The 23,707-nt window shown below is 29.1% G+C and overlaps 6 protein-coding genes across 6 annotated transcripts; 4 read left to right on the forward strand and 2 right to left on the reverse strand.

The window, feature by feature from the left end:
- Positions 1–19: 19 nt before the first annotated feature.
- Positions 20–8,956, forward strand: LOC130449238 (dnaJ homolog subfamily C member 3). Its single transcript, XM_056786924.1, has 5 exons — positions 20–265; positions 354–464; positions 2,522–2,721; positions 3,648–4,586; positions 7,015–8,956. The coding sequence occupies exons 1-5, from the start codon at positions 175–177 to the stop codon at positions 7,159–7,161; spliced, it is 1,488 nt and encodes a 495-aa protein (XP_056642902.1). The 5' UTR covers positions 20–174; the 3' UTR covers positions 7,162–8,956.
- Positions 8,957–9,660: 704 nt separating this feature from the next.
- On the reverse strand, positions 9,661–12,104 carry LOC130449999 (60S ribosomal protein L35a). The gene is made up of 3 exons (XM_056788161.1): positions 11,995–12,104; positions 11,387–11,811; positions 9,661–9,724 (listed from the first exon to the last, which is right to left on the reverse strand). Exons 2-3 carry the CDS (start codon positions 11,807–11,809, stop codon positions 9,701–9,703), a joined length of 447 nt encoding a protein of 148 aa, XP_056644139.1. The 5' UTR covers positions 11,810–11,811; positions 11,995–12,104; the 3' UTR covers positions 9,661–9,700.
- A 288-nt stretch (positions 12,105–12,392) lies between these two features.
- On the forward strand, positions 12,393–14,219 carry LOC130450000 (ribosomal L1 domain-containing protein 1-like). The gene is made up of 3 exons (XM_056788163.1): positions 12,393–12,517; positions 12,672–13,784; positions 13,900–14,219. The coding sequence occupies exons 2-3, from the start codon at positions 12,758–12,760 to the stop codon at positions 14,067–14,069; spliced, it is 1,197 nt and encodes a 398-aa protein (XP_056644141.1). The 5' UTR covers positions 12,393–12,517; positions 12,672–12,757; the 3' UTR covers positions 14,070–14,219.
- Positions 14,220–15,274: 1,055 nt separating this feature from the next.
- Positions 15,275–19,218, forward strand: LOC130450001 (tryptophan--tRNA ligase, mitochondrial). Its single transcript, XM_056788164.1, has 8 exons — positions 15,275–15,406; positions 15,461–15,631; positions 15,847–16,001; positions 16,082–16,189; positions 16,638–16,759; positions 18,551–18,702; positions 18,826–18,944; positions 18,995–19,218. Exons 1-8 carry the CDS (start codon positions 15,344–15,346, stop codon positions 19,209–19,211), a joined length of 1,107 nt encoding a protein of 368 aa, XP_056644142.1. The 5' UTR covers positions 15,275–15,343; the 3' UTR covers positions 19,212–19,218.
- On the forward strand, positions 16,939–18,065 carry LOC130450002 (protein FRG1 homolog). The gene has a single exon (XM_056788165.1). The coding sequence runs from the start codon at positions 17,175–17,177 to the stop codon at positions 17,952–17,954; it is 780 nt and encodes a 259-aa protein (XP_056644143.1). The 5' UTR covers positions 16,939–17,174; the 3' UTR covers positions 17,955–18,065.
- Positions 19,219–20,041: 823 nt separating the features above from the next.
- On the reverse strand, positions 20,042–22,157 carry LOC130450003 (uncharacterized). The gene is made up of 2 exons (XM_056788166.1): positions 22,014–22,157; positions 20,042–21,019 (listed from the first exon to the last, which is right to left on the reverse strand). Exon 2 carries the CDS (start codon positions 20,977–20,979, stop codon positions 20,131–20,133), a length of 849 nt encoding a protein of 282 aa, XP_056644144.1. The 5' UTR covers positions 20,980–21,019; positions 22,014–22,157; the 3' UTR covers positions 20,042–20,130.
- Between the last annotated feature and the right edge of the window lie 1,550 nt (positions 22,158–23,707).

Genomic DNA, 23,707 nt, shown 5'->3' on the forward strand with positions numbered 1-23,707 from the left:
CACTTCGTGTAACTAGCATATTTTCCCTCCTCGTTATTATCTTGGCCAATAGCGTTAAACCACGATTTAACTTTGACAGTGACAACACAAGGAAATGGGTCGGATATGAGTGCATGTATATTATGACAATTATTTATAGATATTTATTCCAGCTAACTGTTCAAAATAATCAAAATGCCGAGTAGTTTTGATCAATTCACTAGAAACTTCTGGATAAAAACTACGCCTTATCTAGTCCTATTAACTCTCGAACTTATTTTAGATGGTAAGTAGGAATGTACACTAGATACTTAATAAATCGAATGAACTATATGATACTCGTGTAAATTATTTAAAATAATGTTAACTTTTAGTTTCAGAATGTATGTCACAATCTGAGATAGATAGGCATTTAGAGTTAGGGAAACAGTATTTAGGAAGCGGCCAATTAGGAGATGCCCTAAGTCAGTATCATCTGGCAGTAGGTAAGTTGAATATTTAAATTTTTATTATACCATTAAATAAATAACAAATAAAATTTCCTATCCGTATCAATATTTTTTTAATCCAATCAATATGTTATTGGTGTAACTTGTATTTTGTAAATATATTTGAATATACATTAATTTAAATGAAGAAACCATTATGATTATTTTTTTAAAAATCGCTACATGTAAGGAGAATTAAATGGTAATTTCATATTGTCGCTTAAGCTCTAGAACTGTGTAATTCAAAAATGAGAGCAAAAAAACTGTCTGTGTTTATATATCGTGATCATTATATATCTATTTTTTTTATTTTCAAACATGGATTGATTTCAAGATTTTTGTTTCTATCAAAAAGGCATTTTTGATACTTGATAATATGTTTTATTCAGTTTTATGACAGGAATACTTTTATAATAAAAATCCTGTGGGTTGTGAGTGCAATTTCAATATTTTTAAGGGAGTTTTCTAGATTCTGTGAGCTACAGGATTTTTCGAAATTGGAAGTGATCCACAAGCTACAACCCTGGAATAGTACAGGTATAGGGAACATGTGCTGGGAGGAGCTGACCATTGTATTATATCTCTAAATTTAAATCTTGTTGGCCACTATAACTTTTGCTTTATTATATATTTTGAGTTCAAAAAATTTGTGAGGCTTATTTAAATGTAGATAAAGATTATGCAAAAACAATAGATTGATTAATTCAATGGTTTGCCTGTAAAAAATTATTGAAAAAGCCTTAGAAAAACAGCCGAGAAACTAGAGAACCCCCTTAACAAATTTGTTGTCTTGAAAGTCTTATAATGTCCATTTAAGATATTTAAATGCACAACTCAATAATTGATCTGGAATATTTTGTTTATCTATAATATTCCTAACAAATTCCAAAACATTCTTTTTGATCTTTAAGAGAAGATAAGAAATTTACTTAGTGATAATTGGTATTTAAAATAAATAATATAGATTTACTTAATAATATATTTTGGATTTATGGTGAACAACAAATATGTTTATTTTACCAATTGTTATTGTTTATAATTTTTGGTAGAAGGTTGTTATTATTATATAACAATACGAAACTGTTTTATATCAGTTTGAACTCAAATATTATATGTTTCTTTGTTATACAATTTTTTTAATTTAAATTAAATTATATATTTTGTTATTTAAACTGTAATGTTAATTTTTTTATATATTTTCGCCTCTTCTGTTATAATCCCATCCTTGTAAAAATAAATGTCAAGAAACTTTCTTCCCCTTTCTCTGTAATGCAACAATGTGCTTAAGGAAATTTGCAGAGCCTTCTTAGAAACAGCTGAAAAGTAAATCTATGATTTAACGAAGAAAGAAGTTTTTCAATAAAAATGGAAGAAGAAAAAGAAAAAGTAATGAGCTTAGGACAAGTTCAAAGTTATGTTTATTTTGGGGTGGTTATCAAAGATGACGGTGACGAGTAAGGATGACGAAGGGAAGTAAACAATTGGGAGAACTGAGTGAGATAATAAGTTAAAAAAATTTCCAAAAAGGTGAAGCTAATAAAGCAAAAGAAAAGACATTGGATATATGGAAAAGGAAAATACTGGGTGGTGAAAAGGAAGAAGAATTATGGCCGAGAAGAACAAATATTTGGAGAAGCAGAAATAAGCAAAATAATAAGGTCCAAAAAAAAATAATGTGGATGGGCCACATACAGAGAATATCAGATATTAGAGGAACAAAAAAATGATCGATATAGAACAAGAAGGAACAAGAAAAAGAATAGAAAGAGGAATACAGGACTGGAAAAGGAAAGCAAAAAATAGTGAATAGTGGAAGGGAATCACTTCCTTTAAGTTTAGTTAGAATTGGTATCTTGTTTGTGGCAGACGTAATACCCCATAATTTCTGTTGTGTGTATTTAGGTACTATTTGATTATTTCCATCTACTATTTCTCCTACTATTCTTTGACATATGACAGTCATCTAATAAATTCCAACACTATTTCATCCTGTCCACAAAATTTTTTGATAAACTGATTGAATAAAGATAATAATGAAATCTAATAATTTTCAGAGGGTGATCCTAACAACTACCTCACGTATTTTAAAAGGGGTACAGTATACCTTGCTTTAGGTAAAGCGAAAAATGCACTTAGTGACTTTGATAGGGTTATAGAATTGAAACCTGATTTCACTGCGGCCCGAATAAGTAGAGGAAGTATTCACCTTAAGCAAGCTAATTACGATCTAGCTCAACTAGACTTTTACAATGTAGTGAGTATTATAGCGATGATTATATTTATAGCGAAAGTACAAATATATTCGCGAGCAAAAAAATCGACTCGGGCGACATCCCTGCAATCGCAAGTCACTGGCAAAAAAAATGATCGCGTAATGTTTAAACTCTCACAGTCCAACAATATATAAACCCAGCAGGACGTCGACAACGAATGAAAACATTGAATTCATTGCGGCAAGTTTGCGCGATAATCCGCGTCAGTCCGTTCGCAAGGGAGCTGAGTGATGAAGCCCATTTTTATTTGAATGGAAGTATAAACAAGCAAAATTGTCGTTATTGGTCCACTAAAAGACAAAACCCCCGCTTAAAACATCAACAGCCACTTGACAGTCCCAAAGTGACGGAAGGGCATGAGTTGTCATTCAGGGGAAGGGCAAGCGAAGAAGGAACGAGTAGGTAAAACAGATTTGAATAAAAAGGAGCTCATGCTCTAACATATAAAAAAACCGAATTTATATTTTTTAAAATATAATCAAACCGAAATCTATTCTATTCGTTCTGTTCCCCAAATAAATAGAAAATACAAATTTATATGAAATTTGCTTACTACAAAAGGAGTTCCATAAAAATAACCGTAATTTTTGTGAGCGCAATAAAAAGAAGGAAACGAAAATTTACCAATCAATATAAAGAATAAAATCACCACAAATTTACTTTGATTTGAAATGTGGATAGGTAGAGGACGCTTTAGAATACATTCCGAGGTTTTATTGAATTTCTCGAATGGAGGGGGAGGTCGATAACAAATTAATAACATCCGATAGAGATTATCGATTAATTGTCGGCGCATCGCCAAGAGCTTTGATATGCTTAAATCAGAAACAAAATTTTTTCGCCAGAGACGTGCGACTTGAGTCGATTTTTTTCGTTTGCGATTGTAGAACATCTTCTTTATTTTCAGTTGAAAAGTGATCCTTATAATGTAGAAGCTAACGAACTTCTTTTAAGGATAGATCCAGTTAAATCAAAAAAACATAGCGCAGAATATTATTATGCTAATAACGATTACGTGTCGGCTATTCATTATCTGTCCGATGTATTAGAAACTAGTCCATGGGCATCGGAATTGTATGAATTCCGAGCAGAACTCCACATGCTCAACGGAGACGAAATGTCAGCTATATCTGACATAAGATCTTCGACAAAATTACAAAGCGACAACACGGATGGCTACTATAAATTATCACAGCTTTTATATAAAGCAGGTCAAGCTACGGAAGCCTTGAAAGCGATAAGGGAATGCTTGAAATTGGATCCGGAACATAAAGACTGTTTTCCTTACTATAAAAAAATAAAGAAGATCGAAAAATTCGTGACGGATGCCGAAACCAGTTTAGAAAATAGAGATTACGCGCAATGTATAGAATCGGCGCATAAGGTATTGAAAAACGAGAAAGATATACAAAATATCATATATGAAGCTAAGAGACTTCTCTGCGCTTGTTATTCCGGCGACGAACAAAGTTCCGAAGCTATCACTTATTGTACAGAAGCCCTAACTTATAACGAAGACGTAAATGTTTATTGCGATAGAGCAGAAGCTTATCTAAATTCTGAACTCTACGACGATGCCATCAGAGATTATAGATCCGCTTTGGAAATTGATGCACATTCTGGTCGAGCTAAAGAGGGATTAACGAAAGCTGAAAATAGACAGAAACAAGCCGAAAAGAGGGACTATTATAAAATTTTAGAAGTTAAAAGGTCGGCTACTAAAAAGGAAATTGTTAAAGCTTATAGGAAAATGGCGCAAAAATGGCATCCGGATAATTACCAAAATGATGAAAAAATGAAAAAAATAGCCGAAAAGAAGTTTATAGATATCGCAGCAGCTAAAGAGGTGAGTTGATTTTAAATTAATAGTAATCAGACATTTATTTGATACAAATTTTACCGGGGGGTAATACTAAAGTTGGAAATTGTTTTTTAATGTAAAATAATGAATTTTTTGTGTTAAAATCATGTAAACTTCTTTAAAATTGTTAAAATTCTTTGAAATTAATAAAACTCTTTAATATTAATATTCTTTAAAATTGATAATAATCAGAAATTTTTTACCGTTGAAATTAATAATATTGTTTAAAATTGATAATATTCTCTAAAATTGAAAAAATACTTTTGAAATTAATAATATTGTTTAAAATTGATAATATTCTCTAAAATTGAAAAAATACTTTTGAAATTAATAATATTGTTTAAAATTGATAACATTTTCTAACATTGATAAAATACTTTTGAAATTAATAATATTGTTTAAAATTGATAACATTTTCTAACATTGATAAAATACTTTTGAAATTAATAATATTGTTTAAAATTGATAACATTTTCTAACATTGATAAAATACTTTTGAAATTAATAATATTGTTTAAAATTAATAACATTTTCTAACATTGATAAAATACTTTTGAAATTAATAAAATTCTTTAAAATCGATAAAATACTTTTGAAATTAATAAAATTCTTTAAAGTCGATAAAATACTTTTGAAAATAATAAAATTCTTCAAAATGGATAATAATCAGATATTTTTTAATGCAAATTTTAACAAGGGGTATTACTAAAGTTGGAAATTGTATTTTAATATAAAATCATGAGTAAAATAATGAATTTTTCGTGGTAAAATAATGAAATTTTTCTAAAATTAATAAAACTCTTTGAAATTGATAAAATACTTTAAAATTAATATTTTCTAAAATTGAAAAAATACTTTTGAAATTAATGAAATTCTTTGGAATTAATAATATTCTTTAAAATTGATAAAATTCTTTAAAATTAATAATATTCTCTAAAATTGAAAAAATACTTTTGAAATTAATAAAATTCTTTAAAATTAATAATATGTTCTAACATTGATAAAATACTTTTGAAATTAATATAATTCTTTAAAATCGATAAAATACTTTTGAAATTAAAATTCTTTAAAATTAATAATATTTTCTAACATTGATAAGAACTTTTGAAATTAATAAAATTCTTTAAAATCGATCAAATACTTTGATTTAATAATATTGTTTAAAATTGATAATATTCTCTAAAATTGAAAAAATACTTTTGAAATTAATAAAATTCTTTAAAATGGATAATAATCAGATATTTTTTAATGCAAATTTTCACAGGGGGTATTACTAAAATTGGAAATTGTATTTTAATATAAAATCATGAGTTTTTTGTGTTAAAATAAAGTAAATTTTATTTAAAATTGATAAAATTTTTCAAAATTAATACAATTCTTTTTAATTAATAATCATCAAATTTCAGTTACATTTTGTCGAAACATATTACTTTAAAAGAATAAATAGTGTTATAGTATCCGCTGAAAAAAAGGTATTTATTTTCAAAAATGAATGTCAGAATTATAGTAATTTATTACAAACGTCATATAGTAATGAAAATTCACAAAAATAAACTAAGTAATGAAAAAAAAATAGTCAAGTTAAACTAAAAACATTTTATTCAAACTTATTCGCTTTCTTGAGTCTCTTGATTCTTGGCAGACATTTCTCGCGTCTCGTCGAGCAGCTCTTGCCGAATTGTTCGACTCCCGAGGAAAAAACATACACACTTTCAAAATACTTCTTTTTGATGATTTTAAGCACACAAAAAAAAATCAATCGGAACTGTAGCTGTCAGTCCAATTCATTCGAGTCTAACAGATAGACCGACGCGCTTGACCTATCGGTAGGTATACTATATGGAAAAACAATTGTCCAACTAACACTAGATGGCACTACGTACCCGGTTTCCGAACATTAAAGGGGTGGGGGTAAATTTGAACGACCTCAGTGTAACAGCTGGGGGTCAAGAATACACAAAGAAGGTATGTGTATGGTAGCTGATTACCAATGATGTAACATATAAATATAAAGGTCCAAAAAACATGGTTATTTTTGAACGAGGTCTTTTCAATGCTCATTGAAGTATTAGAACCAGAAGTCCTACAAAAATCTCCCTTTTTTCTTCATGTATGGAAATAATCATCCTTGGAAAAGATTTAAAAGTTATGACCAAATAACACCCTTAAACTCAATCGAAAAGGGCATATTTGGGATACAATGAATATTCTTGCCTCACAATTTACATAATCTATTTCTCATTGAAAAATGGAATGCTGTTAACAAAAATTAGATTCGAAGAATGTCCTAAATTAAATATCAATTTTGATGGGGAGTATATATATTTTAAATTCCATAAAACACGTTATTTGAGGCAAGGGTGTGATTGGAATATACTATTATTTATTGTTAATACTAATATTTTTTATTTAGGTGTTGACCGATGAAGAAAAACGACGACAATTCGACAACGGTGAAGATCCATTAGATCCGGAATCTGGTAAAGGCGGTATGCCGAATTTCCACCATTTCCAAAGTTTCCACGGTAGCCCTTTCCAATTTAAATTCCATTTCAATTAAAACAAGTACCTAGTGAATTTATCTTTTTTATTATTTTTTTTTTTGGACTCTATGTCTAAAAAAATACAGCCTGTGATGTGTGCAATTTCAGGTGTAACCTCCAGTTTCTAAATTATTAATTTTTTTCAAAGTAATTTATTTAGATTATATACCACCTTCAATTTAGGTAAATCCTGTGGTATATCCAATATAGTTCCTTGTATCCAGCAAGGGTGTTTCCTCTTCCTATTCTCCATAATTTATTTGTTTCATGTGCTCATTAAACCAAACATTAATGGATCTCTTAGTCTGTCCAATATACTAATTAGCTGTAGTGATTATTGGATGTATTTCGACCGAAACCTTCATGCGAAGCTTAAAAAGATGAAAGAAAATGAGATTTTTCAAATCAGGAAGCACTATGCTGACATAATAAAAAACTATTTACTTTCAAATCTCTGAAGACGATAACTTGGTTGTAGAAACGCGCGTCAGACAGTGTAATTGTGAGCGTTGGTGTAGTGGTAGTGTAAACAATGAGTAGTTCATATGAACCAAATGCCAGGAGAGGATCACTGTATGGAAAATCATGCAAAAAAAGTGAATGCTTGTAGTTCAAATTAACCAAATGCTTGGGGAGGATCATTGTTTGAATAATCGTCCAAACTGAAAGTGTCTGGTTCAAATAGACCAAATGCTAAGAGGGGATTTTGTATATAGAAAATGGATGTTAGTAGTTCAAATGAACCAAATGCTAAGAAGGGATGGATTCAGCATATAGAAAATCGTGCAAACAAAATGGATGTGAGTAGTTCAAATGAACCAATTGCCAGGACTGTATGAAAAATCACGTTAACAAAGTGGATGTAAGTTGGTGATATTCGTACTGAACACAAACACTCACGATTACATTGTCTGACGCGCGTTTCAATAACTCAGGTTATCATCTTCAGAAACGGAAGGGGAGGACAGTTCACCTTCAGTTGATTAAAAGAGTACAATACTGCTTGTATGGTGATAATTATTCTCTGATTTCTTATAGTTCTTATTTAATATTGAACTGAAATAAAGTAAAAAAAAATTTAAATCGTCGGGGATGTGTTCGGATTAAAGAAGTTGCACTATAGTTTGGTCATCGAAGTTATTAGTTACAGTTGGAGCATTCTTCAAATATCAATGTGGAATCCAATTTTTGTCCGCATTTTTTAGATTTAAGTTCTTCATATTTATATCTGTAAAAATTTTTTTCTGTGCACAAGAATAATATTAATCTACATATAGAAAAAAAATTCTCGCAGAGTTTGAGCTCTTAATATCAAATTAAAGTACTTACAATTTAAATATAAAGTTTTACCATACTTTATAGTAAAAGTTGTTAAAACACAGTTTGTGGAAAAAAAAAAATTTTCCCCCTATAAGTGAACCAGTGCGAGTTACAAAAAAATCTAAAACGATTTCGAAAAGCATAAAATTCTCAACAAGTTCTCTAAAACTCATTTGCATTATTGTATAAACTGATTATTGAAAATTGGAAAAAATTTTTACATGGTAACACTTTATATTTAAATTGTAAGTATTTAAAATTAATATCAAGAGCTCAAACTTGGTGAGAATTTTTTCTTCTATATGTAGATTAATATTTTGCTTTAGAACGGAAAAAAAATTTTGAATCACCCTATCTTCAAGTACCTGAATTGCACTAAAATGGCTAATAAAAATGTATAAAATGTAAAAAAAATGGACTGAATTCTTATAGACCACATTATTGTTTATACATTGTAAATAATTTTATTTAAAATAAATATTTATAAGAAAAGAAGTTTTTTTCCAAAGAATCCAAAAAGCAATGTACAAGTACAGAGTAGAATCAATCAAATACAACACATTGGTTCACAATTGTTCTAGAGCCCTAAGTATAAATTGTTTCCAATGGCATGAACCCTGATCACTTTACGCCCCTACAATCGAGAGAGGGGTTCTTAGGGTTCCTTGTGGTTTGGATGAGGACTATTCATGCGTGAGAAGGAATTTATTATGCTTGGCCCTGATATAGGAAAGATTCCTCTGCAGAGCTTACAGCCTTCGTCTTCAAACTTGATTTACAGGTTTTTTTTAAATCGAGTTATCACCGATTCGGCATTGGATTTATTCACATTTATCATATCTGGTAATAATTGTGGCAAGGTTTGTAAACAATCTCACAATTCCAATGTAATTTAAACACCTCGTAATTTTCTTTCTAACTGGGCATCTCACTAGTGACTATAGTTTATTTCCATTACCCACTTTTATATTTTTGGATATAATTCAATAATTTCAGGACTTTAGTATCTGACATCTGCCTGTTTCCAAAAAAGTAGTTTCTACCCTCTTTTTTCATCCACCCATCAGTAAGTATTGTGAAAAATATCTGAAATGATAAATTGAAACAATCTCCAAAATTTCCCATTGAAACTTGTTTATTCCTAAATCGTAATTAAATTATGAGGTAACAAATAACTTTAAAAATGAAACAAAATATATGTTAAAAAAACATTTATTTCTTTTTATTATCAACTATTTATATCTTGGATGGGTACAGCATCTGCAACAAAAAATGGAAAATATAGAATATATGACAAAATAAGAAGGAAACAAAGTTATGGACTGTTTTTATCAGTATTTATTTTTCAACATGAATTTAATTCAGGTTTCAAATGTCTTGAGCATCATATAAAACAAAAAATTGTAAAAAAATTAATGCTACCTGTCATATTTATTATAAAAACTGAAGCTAATAATCTGTTACTCGAAACAAACCAAAATTCGAAGTTATTCTACATTAACATAAAAATTCATGAGATAATGGATCTATAGTTATTGCACATTTCAAAACAAAAGCTGTAAAAAGTTTTTTGATATAAAAATATTAAATTCTTAACTAAAATGAAATAATAGCTGTAATAAACATTTTAATAATTATTATTCGCCAAAATTTCTACTTTGTTTTCATAACTTCTTTGTACACCTCAATTTGTACTCTTTTCAGAAATCATTTAAATAAATTATTTTATTACAAATCTTTTGTATTTTAGGCCTTTTTTGTTAGAAAATTAGTTTCAAAAAACAGGTAAAAATTAACTTTTCCACTTCATTATTTATCAAAATATTTTTATATATAAGTCAATTTTTTACTTGGTTCTAAACCACAATTTCTTAGAAAAACATATTCCAGATTGTTTGGGAAGTCATTTTGGCTTTACAACAACTCTGCACATATACCTACAAGATATTTTGTACATCTCATTGTTATACATATATATCGACTCCCCCAAAGAAGGCTATTTTTTGGCGGGGTTTTGTGTGTTACTTCCCAAGGTCCTTAAGCCTTTTAGCAAAATGGACAGGACATTCATAGAGTAGATGCTCTGCTGTTTCCATAGCTTGTTAGCAGAATCTGCAGTTGTTGTTCTTTGTCATGCCCATTTGATTAATATGGTATTAAACAGAGAAGTGGTTGTCAAAAGTTATGAATCTTTGGGATTGTCTTAGGCCTGAAATGTTTCTCAAGTGAGACTCCATCTGATTCTTTAGCCATTTCAGTTTAATTTGATAAAAAAAATAATTTTTTATGTATTATGTATTTAATTGTAATCAAAATTGAATTTCTGGGTCTATTTTAATAACTTGTTATAAAAATAGCATAAAATTGGTTTGGAGACACACTCAATAACTTCTAGGACATTCAAGACTATCTGAGAGAACGTGAATGTGGTTTTTAGGTCAAAAACTCTTGAGCACACATGTTTTAAAACCAATTTTCAATTGGAAGAAACACATAAAAAGGTCTAAGAAGTAAAGTTGGATAAATTTAAAATATAATATTAAACATTATGAATTTTATTAGTTTCTCACTTCTTTAAATTTTTATGTTTGAGTAATGATTTGTTTTGATTTTAGGTATCTTCTGATTGGAATTATATTTCAAAATAGGTGAAACATCATAGTTTTTACCTATTTTGGTGATTTATATTTACATTGAATTCCCTTAAATGAATGCTAGGACAAAGAATGAAAAGCAAATATACAATTATAGTAACTATTTCATACTCTAAGTATTATAATATAAATGTTTTCACATATATTAAAGAAGAAATACGAGTTCTTGGGAATCTTACTTTGAAATTCATTTTTAGCAAACAATCAATTACTAGGTTACGAGTATATAAAAAATATGAACAACACTACATAAGACTTAAATACTCACAATTCTAATACGGTGTCCCATCGCCTTCGCTGGTAAATTTCTTGCAAATTTAGCTCTGACAGCACCTCGTGTACCATGCGGTCTAGTTACTTTTCCCCAAATAGCTCTAACTTTTGATTTAACAGATTTTGGTCTGCCAGGAACACAGGTCTTGTTTTTAGCTTTGTATACGTAAACACATTTTTTTCCTACGTAAAACCAGCTTTCATCTTTAGAAGACGTACCTTCTACAGATAATAATGCTGTATTTTCGTGTTGGTTACGAAGTCCTCGTTTATAACCAGTAAAAATAGCTTTTGCGTATAAACGTCCATGTCTTTTAAACGGACGCCTTTTAACTGATGGTTTATCACTTGTTTGAGCACCTTCTTTGGGTGCTTTCTTTTCTGCTTTTGATTTCTTTGCAACCGCTGGGTCTGCCATTCCTACAAATAAATATATCTGTCAACACAAATATTATCGAAGTTCATCCAAATTAGGTTGATAGATATCGACCATTTGATATTAGTATTGCATTTTTAAATTACTGTGACATATAAATCCACGCATATTTTTTATGTTTTTCAATTATATTCAAGTATTTTTAAAAATTCTCTTTTAACACTCACCGAAGATCTCGACCTAAACTTAAAAGAAATAAAATCAATTCATCCCTGTAGATGGAGCTGTTGAATGACAACTGACGTGCGGTGTGTTTAACGAACTTAGTCTTAGTTCGATGATCGAACTACGAAATTTTGCTCATATAAGTTAATTTCAATTAATATTTCCCATCATATGCAATCAAGGCCAGATAACTATAATATAATAACTAACGCGGATACGGAAAAATGTCCTTAAAATAATAAAACGAGGTCATAAAAAACTATGAATTTTATTCTAGAAACATTTGCTTCATTATTACATATCCACTTATAATCTAAAATATTATGTATATGATTTGATACTGGAAAATAAAAGGGGATATTTTCCAGTTCTATGAATCTATAAGGAATTTGAATGTTTTACTATTTTCTATAAAAAAGAAGAAGCAATATAACCTATAATATTACATGTGTATTATAAGAAAATAAATTGTTAATATCAATCACTAACCTAAATAATTTCATTGTTAAAAGAAATTTAATTTTGGTAAGTCAAACGAGTTCGTACAAAACAAAAATTCATTTAATAATAAATTCGGGAAATAGAAGAGCTTTTCGCCAATTTTTATAGGCTTATTTGTTATCAATTGAAATTTGATGTCCAAAGTGCCCATAATAATTCAAAATTATTTTTTTTGTAGACTTAGGCTTCAATCGAATCAATTCAGTTAGAATTAGTTAGGATAGACAATAAAGAAATACTAATTCATTGAATATAATAACTAAGATGGTTAAAGTAAAGAAAGCTGAGGCCCAATCTAAAAGTATTTCAAAGTTTGGAAAAAAGTCGAAAAGTATTGTTCATTCAAATAAATCTTCAAAGATACTTACAAAGGCAATTACTAGTGTTTTACCTACTGTTTCAAAATTGAAAAACAAGAAAACCTTGGATAATTTTAATGTAACAGTTGCTGATGAACTTTCATCATTCAAGCAAAAGTCTAAGGTGAAGAAATCACAGCCAAAAACCAAATTAAAAAAAATAGATTGTGACCCAATTGCTGAAACTTTCAAAGAAAAATATAACATAAACATTGAGGATATTAAAAGTGCTGTACAAAGTGTGATTCAGTTACATTTGAATAACCCTAAACTTAAAAAACAACTATTTGGCACTGAACGTTTTTCTATAGATTTAAGTATAAATTGTCTCAGAATTCCTAGCGGGCACCCAACTATATTAAGGATACCTTTAAAAAATACTTTAATCACACCAGAAGACGAAATATGTCTCATTGTATCAGAAGTGAAAGGTATTGGTAATAAAGAGCATGAAAAACACATTGAACATTATGAAGAATTGCTCTCAAGAAAAGGTGTTACAAATATTAATAAAATCATGACAGTACATGAGCTCAGAACAGAATACGAAACATTCGAACAGAAATCAAGATTAGTAGACTTGTACGACGCATTTTTAGTCTGTGGAAAAGTCAGTGGTAGAGTCGTGGGAATGTGTGGAAAAAAGTTCTACAAAAAAAGAAAAGTACCTACTGCAGTTAAATTACAATGTAACTACTTAAAAGAACACATAGATAAACAGCTATCAAAGTCGTTCTGCCATTTGCATTTGAAAGGAGATTGCTATAATGTTCGAGTTGGGCATAGTAAAATGGAAGTGCAACAGATTGTTGAAAATGTTATCTCGGTTGTAGAATATTTAGATGAAAAATTTCCAGGAGGTTTTGAAAATATAAAAGGTTTACACATTTCAGCCGAGAGATCTACTTCTATTCCCATCTACATGTCCATAAGTAAGTTGAATTTATTTTTTTAAGATAATTGTGAAAAAAAAAATTAACAGTTTCGTCTTACATTCTCCTTTGATGATACGTATCTTATGTATTTCTATAAAATATTTATTTTCAGAACATCCTAAACATATACCTAAAGTGAAAGTTAAGAAGTCCAATCAGAAGTTTGTTCCAAAAGTAGTCGAAGGAGAACTATCTACACAGCTCAACGCGAAAGTTCTTGTGATGCCTTCTGGTAGGGTTATTGTTAAAAAGAAAAAACATAGAGTTAATGCTGATAAATAAATTTGATTATTTTTATTTAATTATTTTACATTACAGTTTACAGTAAAAATGTTTCAAGTATTTATTACTTGATTTTATTTTCAAATAATTCTTATTTTCATTTGAGCAACATCGTCTTGTAAATAATATAGATAAAATTTTACTGGTACACATACTTAGTTTAATTGCTACAAATCCTTCCATCCCTATTATATAGAGAGAAAATTTTAGACAAAGAAATACTTTGCAAGACAGGCGAAGACTTCTCTGGGAAACTATAACCAGGGAAGATCTGCAGAATGTATCGGCCTAAATAAGAGAATTATATGAATACTAAGAGGAGTATTTTCGGGGCATTATCGACTCAATTATCACCTAAAGACGCTATCTCTAAAAGTGCGAAAAACTGTGGATCTCCAGAGTATTTTCCCTAGGAGGGTATAAAATAAAAGACAAAAATTTACAGCTGATAAAACAATGATACATTCTGATAAGAGTGGGATTAATAATCAGCTCTAAGCACTGAGTATCTCTAATACCACAGCAAGAAAAGAAACACAATAGATCCATTGAGTTACAGTGTACCTAACACCTTATTATTCCCAGTTTTGTTGCTTTTAAATAGGAAATTACTACCCTCCCCCCCCCAACTGGACACGTAGCTTTGTTGTTTTTTTTTCGACTACCACTCTGCTGTTTTACAAAGTACTTACACATATCTGATAAACTTGAACGCAACAAGCTAAGTTTTGTAAATTGCTTGAAATCTTACTAGCAGACTGAATAAAAAAACTGCACAAATACTCAATTTTCGTTATATTAATTTCACTAAAACAGATCTAAAAAGTATCTATGAAATCCTCTTAAAACAATACAGGACTACTAGAAAAAATTAAGATAAGTTAACAAGGGTATATAGAAGAAAACTGATTGTTTACCCCACGGCTGTCATTTTGACGTAAATCGGCTGCTTTCTTAGATTGTCTAATATCACCAAAAAATAGCGCGGAAGCATAGAACACAAAGTTCTCTATTAGTTTATAAAGGAACTATTAGAACTACTGTAGTTTTTCTAATATTGATTAAAAAATACCTCATATTAAAAAAAAATGCCATGGAAATATCTATAAAAAGGTCTAAAAATTGAAAAATTTGTTCAATTAAGTAAATATAACAAGTGTTTTTGAAAAGTAGCATGTAGAGGTTAAAAGATTTAAAATCAGAAGAAGAAAAATTGCTTATAATATTTTTAGGTTATAGCGTAATATAATAAATGAAAATATTATAAAATTGCTATGACAATATTAAAAGGCAGGTTATTGCAAGAATGTCTTTCAAAATTATATTACTCTTCTAAAGTAACGTATTATATGACATATCTAATACTAACTATTTACAATCTATCATTTTAGAATATTGAAAGTAATAGGTATCCAAAAAGGATATTTTCAGGTATTCAACCTACTGGTGCTATACATTTAGGTAATTATCTAGGAGCTATTTCGCAATGGGTAAAATTACAAGATCAAGGGGAAGATGTGATGATAAGTATTGCAGATTTACATTCAATGACCCTACCACATGTGAGTTTATAAAATCATCATATTACTGTCATTATTTGTTTGTATGTTAATAACCAGTGAAATAATATAAAAGCTTCAATAATTTATTTAAAGCATAAAAATATACAAAAAAATTTTGATTAAACAATCATTCTTTATTTAAAAAGTATAAATAAATCTTTTGATTTATCTGTTGTTACACGCGAGTACATTGGATTTAAGTAGGTATTTCCTAGGATCCACGTCAGTTATCTCGAAACATACAAGAAATAGCTGCCACGCTTTTAGGTTGTGGTATAAATCCAGAAAAAACCATTTTATTTCAACAATCAAAGGTACCTGTTCACACCCAGTTATCATGGTGTTTGGGATGTATTTGTACAATGCCCAGGTAATTATTAGATTTCATAAAATAGAAGTTATTAAGTAAAATGTAACAACATACTATGAAGTTCATATTTTCTATTTCAGGTTAGCCCATCTTCCACAGTATAAAGAAAAATCAAAGGATTTGAAAGATATACCATTGGGTCTATTTGTGTACCCAGTGTTACAAGCAGCAGATATTTTAGCATATAAGTAAGTATCTAGTGATGTTTATAGTTTAATACTTAATATCTGTGTTATTCGAAAATTGATATCATGATGAATCTGTTGAAGAATCCTGTCTCTAGGCATATTTATGTAGAGGCTGAATGTGAAAACTACAGTTTTTGTTTCAAGTCATTTTTGGTCTATGCTATCACCTTGTCTTATGGTAACTTAACTACCTGAAAATTGCATCAGAAGTGCCTTGATTTTAGGTTTCTTTTGAATGAAAATCAGTTGAAAATAACAAGTAACAAGACATTTTGACCTATTTCTTTATCAAAATACCTAAATTCATCACTAAAAATGTATAGAGAAGGTCTAAGAAGTAAAAAGTTACAGAAAAATATACCATGTGACATTTTTTGTTTTACTTTACTGATAATATACAAAAAAAAAGTTCAAAGTAAAAATTTAGCTGTTTCTTTTTGATCTAAAGGGGTACTCATGTTCCGGTAGGGGAAGATCAGATTCAGCAAATTCAACTTACTCAAGATTTAGCAAGAATGTTCAATAAGAGATTTGGTGAAACATTTCCTATTCCTCATGCCTTGGTAACAGGTAATATTCTATTTGTTTACATCTATAAACATTGAATTTTATATTGAAATTTTTAAAACCATTTTAATAGATGTGATGAAAAAAAATCTTAAATAAACTTACTCACATTTATTTCACCTAACATTAATTCATTTTTACTTATAGTTAAAAAATTTTTAATCAACTCACAATCATCTCATCTTGAACTACCTTTGATTTATTTCATTTTTTAAATTTATTTTCATTTACAACTAATGTCCTAACTAAATAAATTAAAATTATGTGTAATAAGTAGTTCGAGTGATATATATAAAAAAGAAGAAGAGTATTAACGTTGCTGTATACTCCTTGTGACTGAGACTCTTAAAATTGAGGTTAAAAAGTATTTCGAGGTGAGTTAAATCAAAACAAAAAACAAATTTTTATTCACCATAAAATGTCTGAATACGATAAAGTTCGTGTTGGAAAATTGATATTGAAAGGAGAAAAAAATAAATCGAAAAAAAGAAAACACAAACCTAAACAAAAAGAACAAGAAAGTCCAAAAATTGACCTCGACAGCACACAACACGGTAATTGGTGGTGTGTAAAGAAAAAAGACGATATAGTAGGTCCGATAGCTATAGAATTTGGAAAACATACGTATGTTAGAGCGTTAGATAATGGTCTTTTTACATTGGGAGCTCCACATAAAAACGGCGAAGGTCCTTCACCTGAGGAAATTTTAACAGGCGTACCTATTGACGACCGAAAGGTCGCGTTAAAATCCGGCTACAATAAGTATTTAAGAGTTGAAAAAAATGGTGTAGTTACGGGAAGATCTGACGCTATCGGAGCTATGGAACAATGGGAGCCTATTTTTGAAGACGGTAAAACTGCTTTGCTAGGGTACAATGACTGTTTCCTGGGTGTAAGTGAAAAGGATGACACAATTGTGGCTGAGGTTAAAAAAGCTGGATCTGAACAGTTTATTACTATCCGTTCTCAAACCGTTAAAGAAGAAAAGAATGTATCTGATACCGGAACAGAAGATCAAGGAGATGTTAATCAAATTGAAATTAATTATGTGAAGAAATTTCAAAAGTTTCAAGATAAAAGATTGAGGATATGTACTGAGGGAAAGGATGAACTGAAGAAAGCCCAGCAAGAAGGGAATTTACACGAATCTTTATTAGATAGAAGAAGCAAAATGAAAGCAGATAGATATTGTAAATAATGCATTTGAGTTTTTAAAATCGATAATAAATTTAGGTTAGAATGTATAAGTATCTCATATACTTTAACTTTTATTGTATTAATGGTAATAATAAAATGTTGATGATAATTATTACGATGATTATTTAGAAAATGATATCCACAGCTATGAAATTTTTTAATTAAGTAAGATCATCAAAATTTGTTCCAGTTAATTAGAAATGTGGAATGTTATTCCATTTGAAGGCTTAAAGTTCAGTTTTTACCTTTTTAAAATATTAAATGCAGACTAATAATGGCAAATAATTGTGAAAATGAAAAGTATATAAACAACAAAAGCAATGTTGAAAATAGTTTTTTGGACTTGTGTGGTGTTCGAAATTAAGGGATTATGTGTAATAATGATTTCAACAAAAAAAAATGACTGAAGTTGAAGAATTGTTTACAAAACGTTTAGCCAATTATAAAAGTGAACTTCAGAGACATACTGGTTCAAAATAAGTTAGAAAATTTTGGAAAATATAAGAAACATGCCAATAATTTAATTTGAGAAAATTGAATGGTAAATTTGTTGTAGTATAAGTTATGTGGATATACAATTTTTGTTGTTGTTGTTAGGAACTGAATTTGCTAAATTGAGAAGTCTTAGAGACCCTGCGAAAAAGATGTCAAAGTCTGAAACAGATTCTAAAAGCAGAATTTGTTTAACCGATAATATTACAGATATACAGAGAAATATAAAAAAAGCTGTTACCGATTTCACTTCAGAGGTAAGGGATAATGAAAGGGTGAAGTAATTAACCGAATATTTGTTTCATAATTAGCCCAATTGAAAATGTTCTACTATTATTAACTTCTTGTCTGAATCTCGTTTTTAGTGAGAACTATTTTAGGTAACTTATGAACCTGATAAACGACCAGGTATTTCAAATCTTATAAATATACATTCTTTTGTTGCAAATAAATCAGTTGACGAAATTTGCCGAGAAGCGAAAAATATAAATACTGGGGAGTAAGTGGTTTCAAAATTGTTAAATTAGATATTATTTTATCAATTTTCAGGTACAAATTAATTGTGTCAAACGCCCTCGCGGAATTTTTAAAACCAATTCAAGATAAAATAACACATTATTTATCTGATACGGTTTTATTGGCAGATGTTCTAGAACAAGGTCGAGAAAAGGCAAATGACATAGCGACAAAAAATTGGAACGAAGTTCAGTATAAGTTAGGTCTTAATATGGATGTAAAGTTGGCGAACAGAATAAAAAATATTTGATTTTAAACGTAATTTAATACCTAAACAAAAATGTTAACAATTTGAACAATAAAAAATTCGAATGTGGGCCTGTATCATATCAAATACAACAATCAACAAATGCTTCATTGTTCTCTGCACTATGTCGCTCTGTGTTTCCTATCGAACTAATTCTATACACTTATGAACTGGACCAGTTCAGTCCAGTGCAGCTACCAAAAACAAACCTTACTTATAGTTGGTTGTCAAATATTATGGTTGCGTTCAGACATTTAATTTGTGTTGAAACTTGAAATTTATCAATCTACATATAGTTGGTTGTCAAATGTCATGTCAAGTATAGATTGTTATGTATTCCATAAAATACAGAGGTTACCAAGTCTTTATTTAATACTTCACACAAGTAGACTAGTCATAATACAAAAAAATATAAGAAACTAGAATCTCAGCTTGTTGAAATGACAGGAAGAAAGTTATCTTGACAGTTGACAAATACCTAAACGAAATAGAATCCAGTACGTTCCATTATTCAGAATCACAACATTTTCCTCTTCATTTAAAAATAGTCTTTTTCCAAATCGCGACACCTTTGGAGTGGCGGCAGCTGAATTCGAGGCATGTGAATGGAATGAGGATATTAATAATGTGGAGTGAGGGATATTTTAGATTTGGCCCTGATATATGAACAAATTCCTCTGCAAGGTTGATTTTGGGCTTCGTTGATTTCTTCGACTGTCTGTCACATGAGATAGTGGATGAACAATATTCATAGTAGTTCACAATAAAATTGTGCTCCACTTGAAATTAAAATTAAATCTCATAAAGAATTAATTTACAAATAAAACACAATGTTGTAAACATATCAAAATTTTATTAGAGCTTATACAGTCTTTGGTCATAAAAATAAAAATTTCACGTTAAAAATATGAAAATTTTTTAATTAAACATAAACATTCTCGTCATTTAAATAACTATATAAAATACTAGATTTTACTAGTTTTACATAGCCTTTCATTACGGCTAAAAAAACTTGGGGGTTTTTCAAAATTTCTTTTAATAAACATCCCACTTTATTAACTGGGAAAACAATATTTGCTTTCAGACTTTCAGTTTCGTATTCGATACTTGAAAAATTGTACTTATTCAAAAGTAACAACGGTTTTTTATAGATTATTTTATCAGCGAATTGTACAGCATTTTTTATTATAAACAATTCAAAAATTTCTTCACGATTTATCATTAGAGATAGATTGTTTTTGACATTATTTTTTAATCCATTTTTTGGCAATGTTAAACACATCCTTTCAAGCAGTCTCTCTATTGCAGGAGATTTGGCTATCCTGACGTTCAAACTTTTAGCACAATCTTGAACTAAAACACTGGTAACTTGTCGTTCACTTTGTTGAAAATTAGATAAAATTTCTTTGGGCCTTAATCTTCTCATTTTTGCTTTTTCTATTCTGTTTTTACCCTTGAAGTTCATCTTGGGTAGTACCTTGGTTGTAATATAGTCTTGCAATTGTGCTTCCTTTTTGTTTACTATAGTATTCATGGTGTTATAACATTCACAGTCTTCATATGAAAATCCGTTAGTTTCTTCATTTTGTTTACTAATTTTGTTCCAACAACAAATTTGTGCTGGCGAAATATCAAGTACCTCTACTACAGTTCTCTTTGTAAAAGATTTATCATAATTTTGTTTGGAAGATAGTTCTACATTTAGGTCAATCCTATCTGGTTCCACTTCCGAAATATTAATTGTGAAAGAAGGCTGATACATAGCTGGCATTGGATAATGTCTATATCAACTACCCGAGATGGGGTTTTACCTAATACGAAACAAAAAACTTGTATGACTCTATAATATCCATTGTATTATTAATTTATGATGTTATAAAACAATGGTAGATTCACCTGCAGGCTGAGTAGTCTCAATCCTATGGCGGCAAATTTTTTATTTTATTATTTACACAATGAAGACGAGTTTTGAAATTTTTATAAAAATAGAAAATTTAAATGCAGTAAATTTGCTTAAAAAGAGAGAAGAAATATTGATGATGATGAGAAATTTATGAAAAATGTTATATATTTAAATGGGGACTAATTTCAAAGGTCAGTAGCGGCGGTAAATTTGTAAATCTACCATGAAATCTATTCCCACAGAACCTGAACGAATCCCTTACATCTGCGAAGAACACTGAAAATATTAAGACAAAACTCCCTACACCAATTTAGTATGGCCACCTTACAAGCAAATAATAGATACACAAAAATTCCCCAGACTTTGTGATGATTCCAAAAATATAATATTTTATTCCACATTGGACTTATACAAGATGAATATGTTACCCCACAATACCAAAAAGTACTAAGCTCACTCAAACAATATAATTGTTAGACAAATTATGGATAATTGCAATGATTATATGCCTCACAGATGCATCTAAAACTTTTCATATATCAGATATTGCTATTCAAATCTATTTTTAGACACACACTATTCCTATCCTATTTTAAAAGAATGGATGGGTTCCTACGCCCATAGATTTTGGCTACACCAGCCGCAAGCCCAAAAAATCTATTTTTCAGTTGCTTTTCAAAGAGGTATATATTTTCGAAGTAAGGTTTGTTACTATACATTGACCAACAAATATTAAAAGAACCAATATTGTCTCTATTATTAGGCTCTAAACTTCGTACTCAAATTATTTTAAATTATCAACTTATTGCTCCTAAGGGAATTAACTGAATAAGTTCAAATATAAAATTACTTATTTATTGAATGAACTATTGCTATTTTATTAGAATAATATTGGTACTTACTTTTTTACTTGTTTTATTGCTGAATAATATCGCATCTCTGATACATCCACCCAAGTTATTTGAATAAATCAGTTTAGGTTGTTAAATGGTTAAAGTTCTAACAAATTGTGTCGTAGACCATATTCTTCTTCTTTTATATTGTTTACTGTTTCTTCTTGACTTACATTGAGATAAGTATTTTGTTATTTTCGTGATATTTCTAACAGAACTATTTTTAATTTTTCTAAAAATTTGTATTTTCGAAAATCGAATATATATATATTTATATATATATATATATATATATATATATATATATATATATATATATATATATATATATATTCACTAAATAAATGACAATTAGAACATATGGCCTCGTTTAATAGAGTAATCAACGAACTGTCAAAATGAGCTAATCCCCATATAAAAATGGCCCATATAAATAAATGAGGTATAAAACACCTATAACTCTAAAACATCCAGAAGGCACCTACACGTTTCCAGTAAACTCTTATTTGTTTACATTATCATTAAACATATATATTTCATAATATATCTAAACAAGTTTCGTTTCAAATATTTTTGAAAATTTCATTTAAGCTGAGTTTAAACAGCAAATCAGGACCAGTTGTACGTATGTTTAACTGTGTTTAGAGTTATAATCCATAGTTATATTTTTTTATTTATTTGCATCGCAAGTTAAACGCAGTTCAAGTCGATATACACCACTTTCAAGTTAAACCCCCGAAATGCGAGGATTTATATTTTAATTGACAGTTTCTGCATAAATCCTAACCTCAAAAAACGTAAGAATTTGATCTCCTAATGACTTGTACTACCCTCTGCACCACAAACTACCATTATTGTTACTAAGTAACATACAGAATTTTGGAGTCAACTATCCTTATACACATTTCATTTTTGAGCATTTGAGGTGAAGTTAGTTCATTTCATATAAAAATGCCTGTATGAAAAATGTTCACTTCACTTTAGGGGCAGTCAAGAATAAGTGTTCTCCACTTCCACATTCACAGAACTAGCCAATTTGAAAAAAAAGCCAAATAAAAGAAAATAAACTACACGCCGGCAACATAACCAAAAAAATGTACCCTCTGAAGTTGGTTTTTTAAAAAAATCAGAATCTGAAGAAAAATATTTGTTATTTGAAGTTTTTGATAATTTATGAATAAAGAATTAAAAAAAAAGATGTTGCTGAATGAAATTATTTATTCATCGTTTGAAATTTTTTATCTTTATGTTTTATTATTTTCAATGTAATTTATTGAAAATCATTTAATTATTAATTTTATAAATATTAAAATTTTTTAGGGGAAATCCCTAGTAATTGTGGGGATTTAATGGGTTTACGATTGGGGCTTTAGGGATATAAATTTTTGAAAGCTGGAAACACTGCAAACCATATTTATATACTTATTACATATGGCTTCTGATCTCTTCCTTAGAGACGAATGTTATTCGTTTCGTCGATTTAATTTGGTATAGATTGATATTCGATGCAGGTTAAGCATTCTTATACAAATTTACTCATTGATGAAATCCAAATACTGCCATTGGGGATATGGAATTTCATAAATACATATTTAAAAAACTTTATTAAGAAGATACATTTGATATTTTGTGTAAAGGTGTTTGAAGTTTGAAGTCAACAAAAAACTATTCAGTGAGTATTATTTTTTTATTCACAATTGATA

The sequence above is a fragment of the Diorhabda sublineata genome, chromosome 10 (assembly GCF_026230105.1).
Source record: "Diorhabda sublineata isolate icDioSubl1.1 chromosome 10, icDioSubl1.1, whole genome shotgun sequence".
Taxonomy (NCBI): Eukaryota; Metazoa; Arthropoda; class Insecta; order Coleoptera; family Chrysomelidae; genus Diorhabda; species Diorhabda sublineata.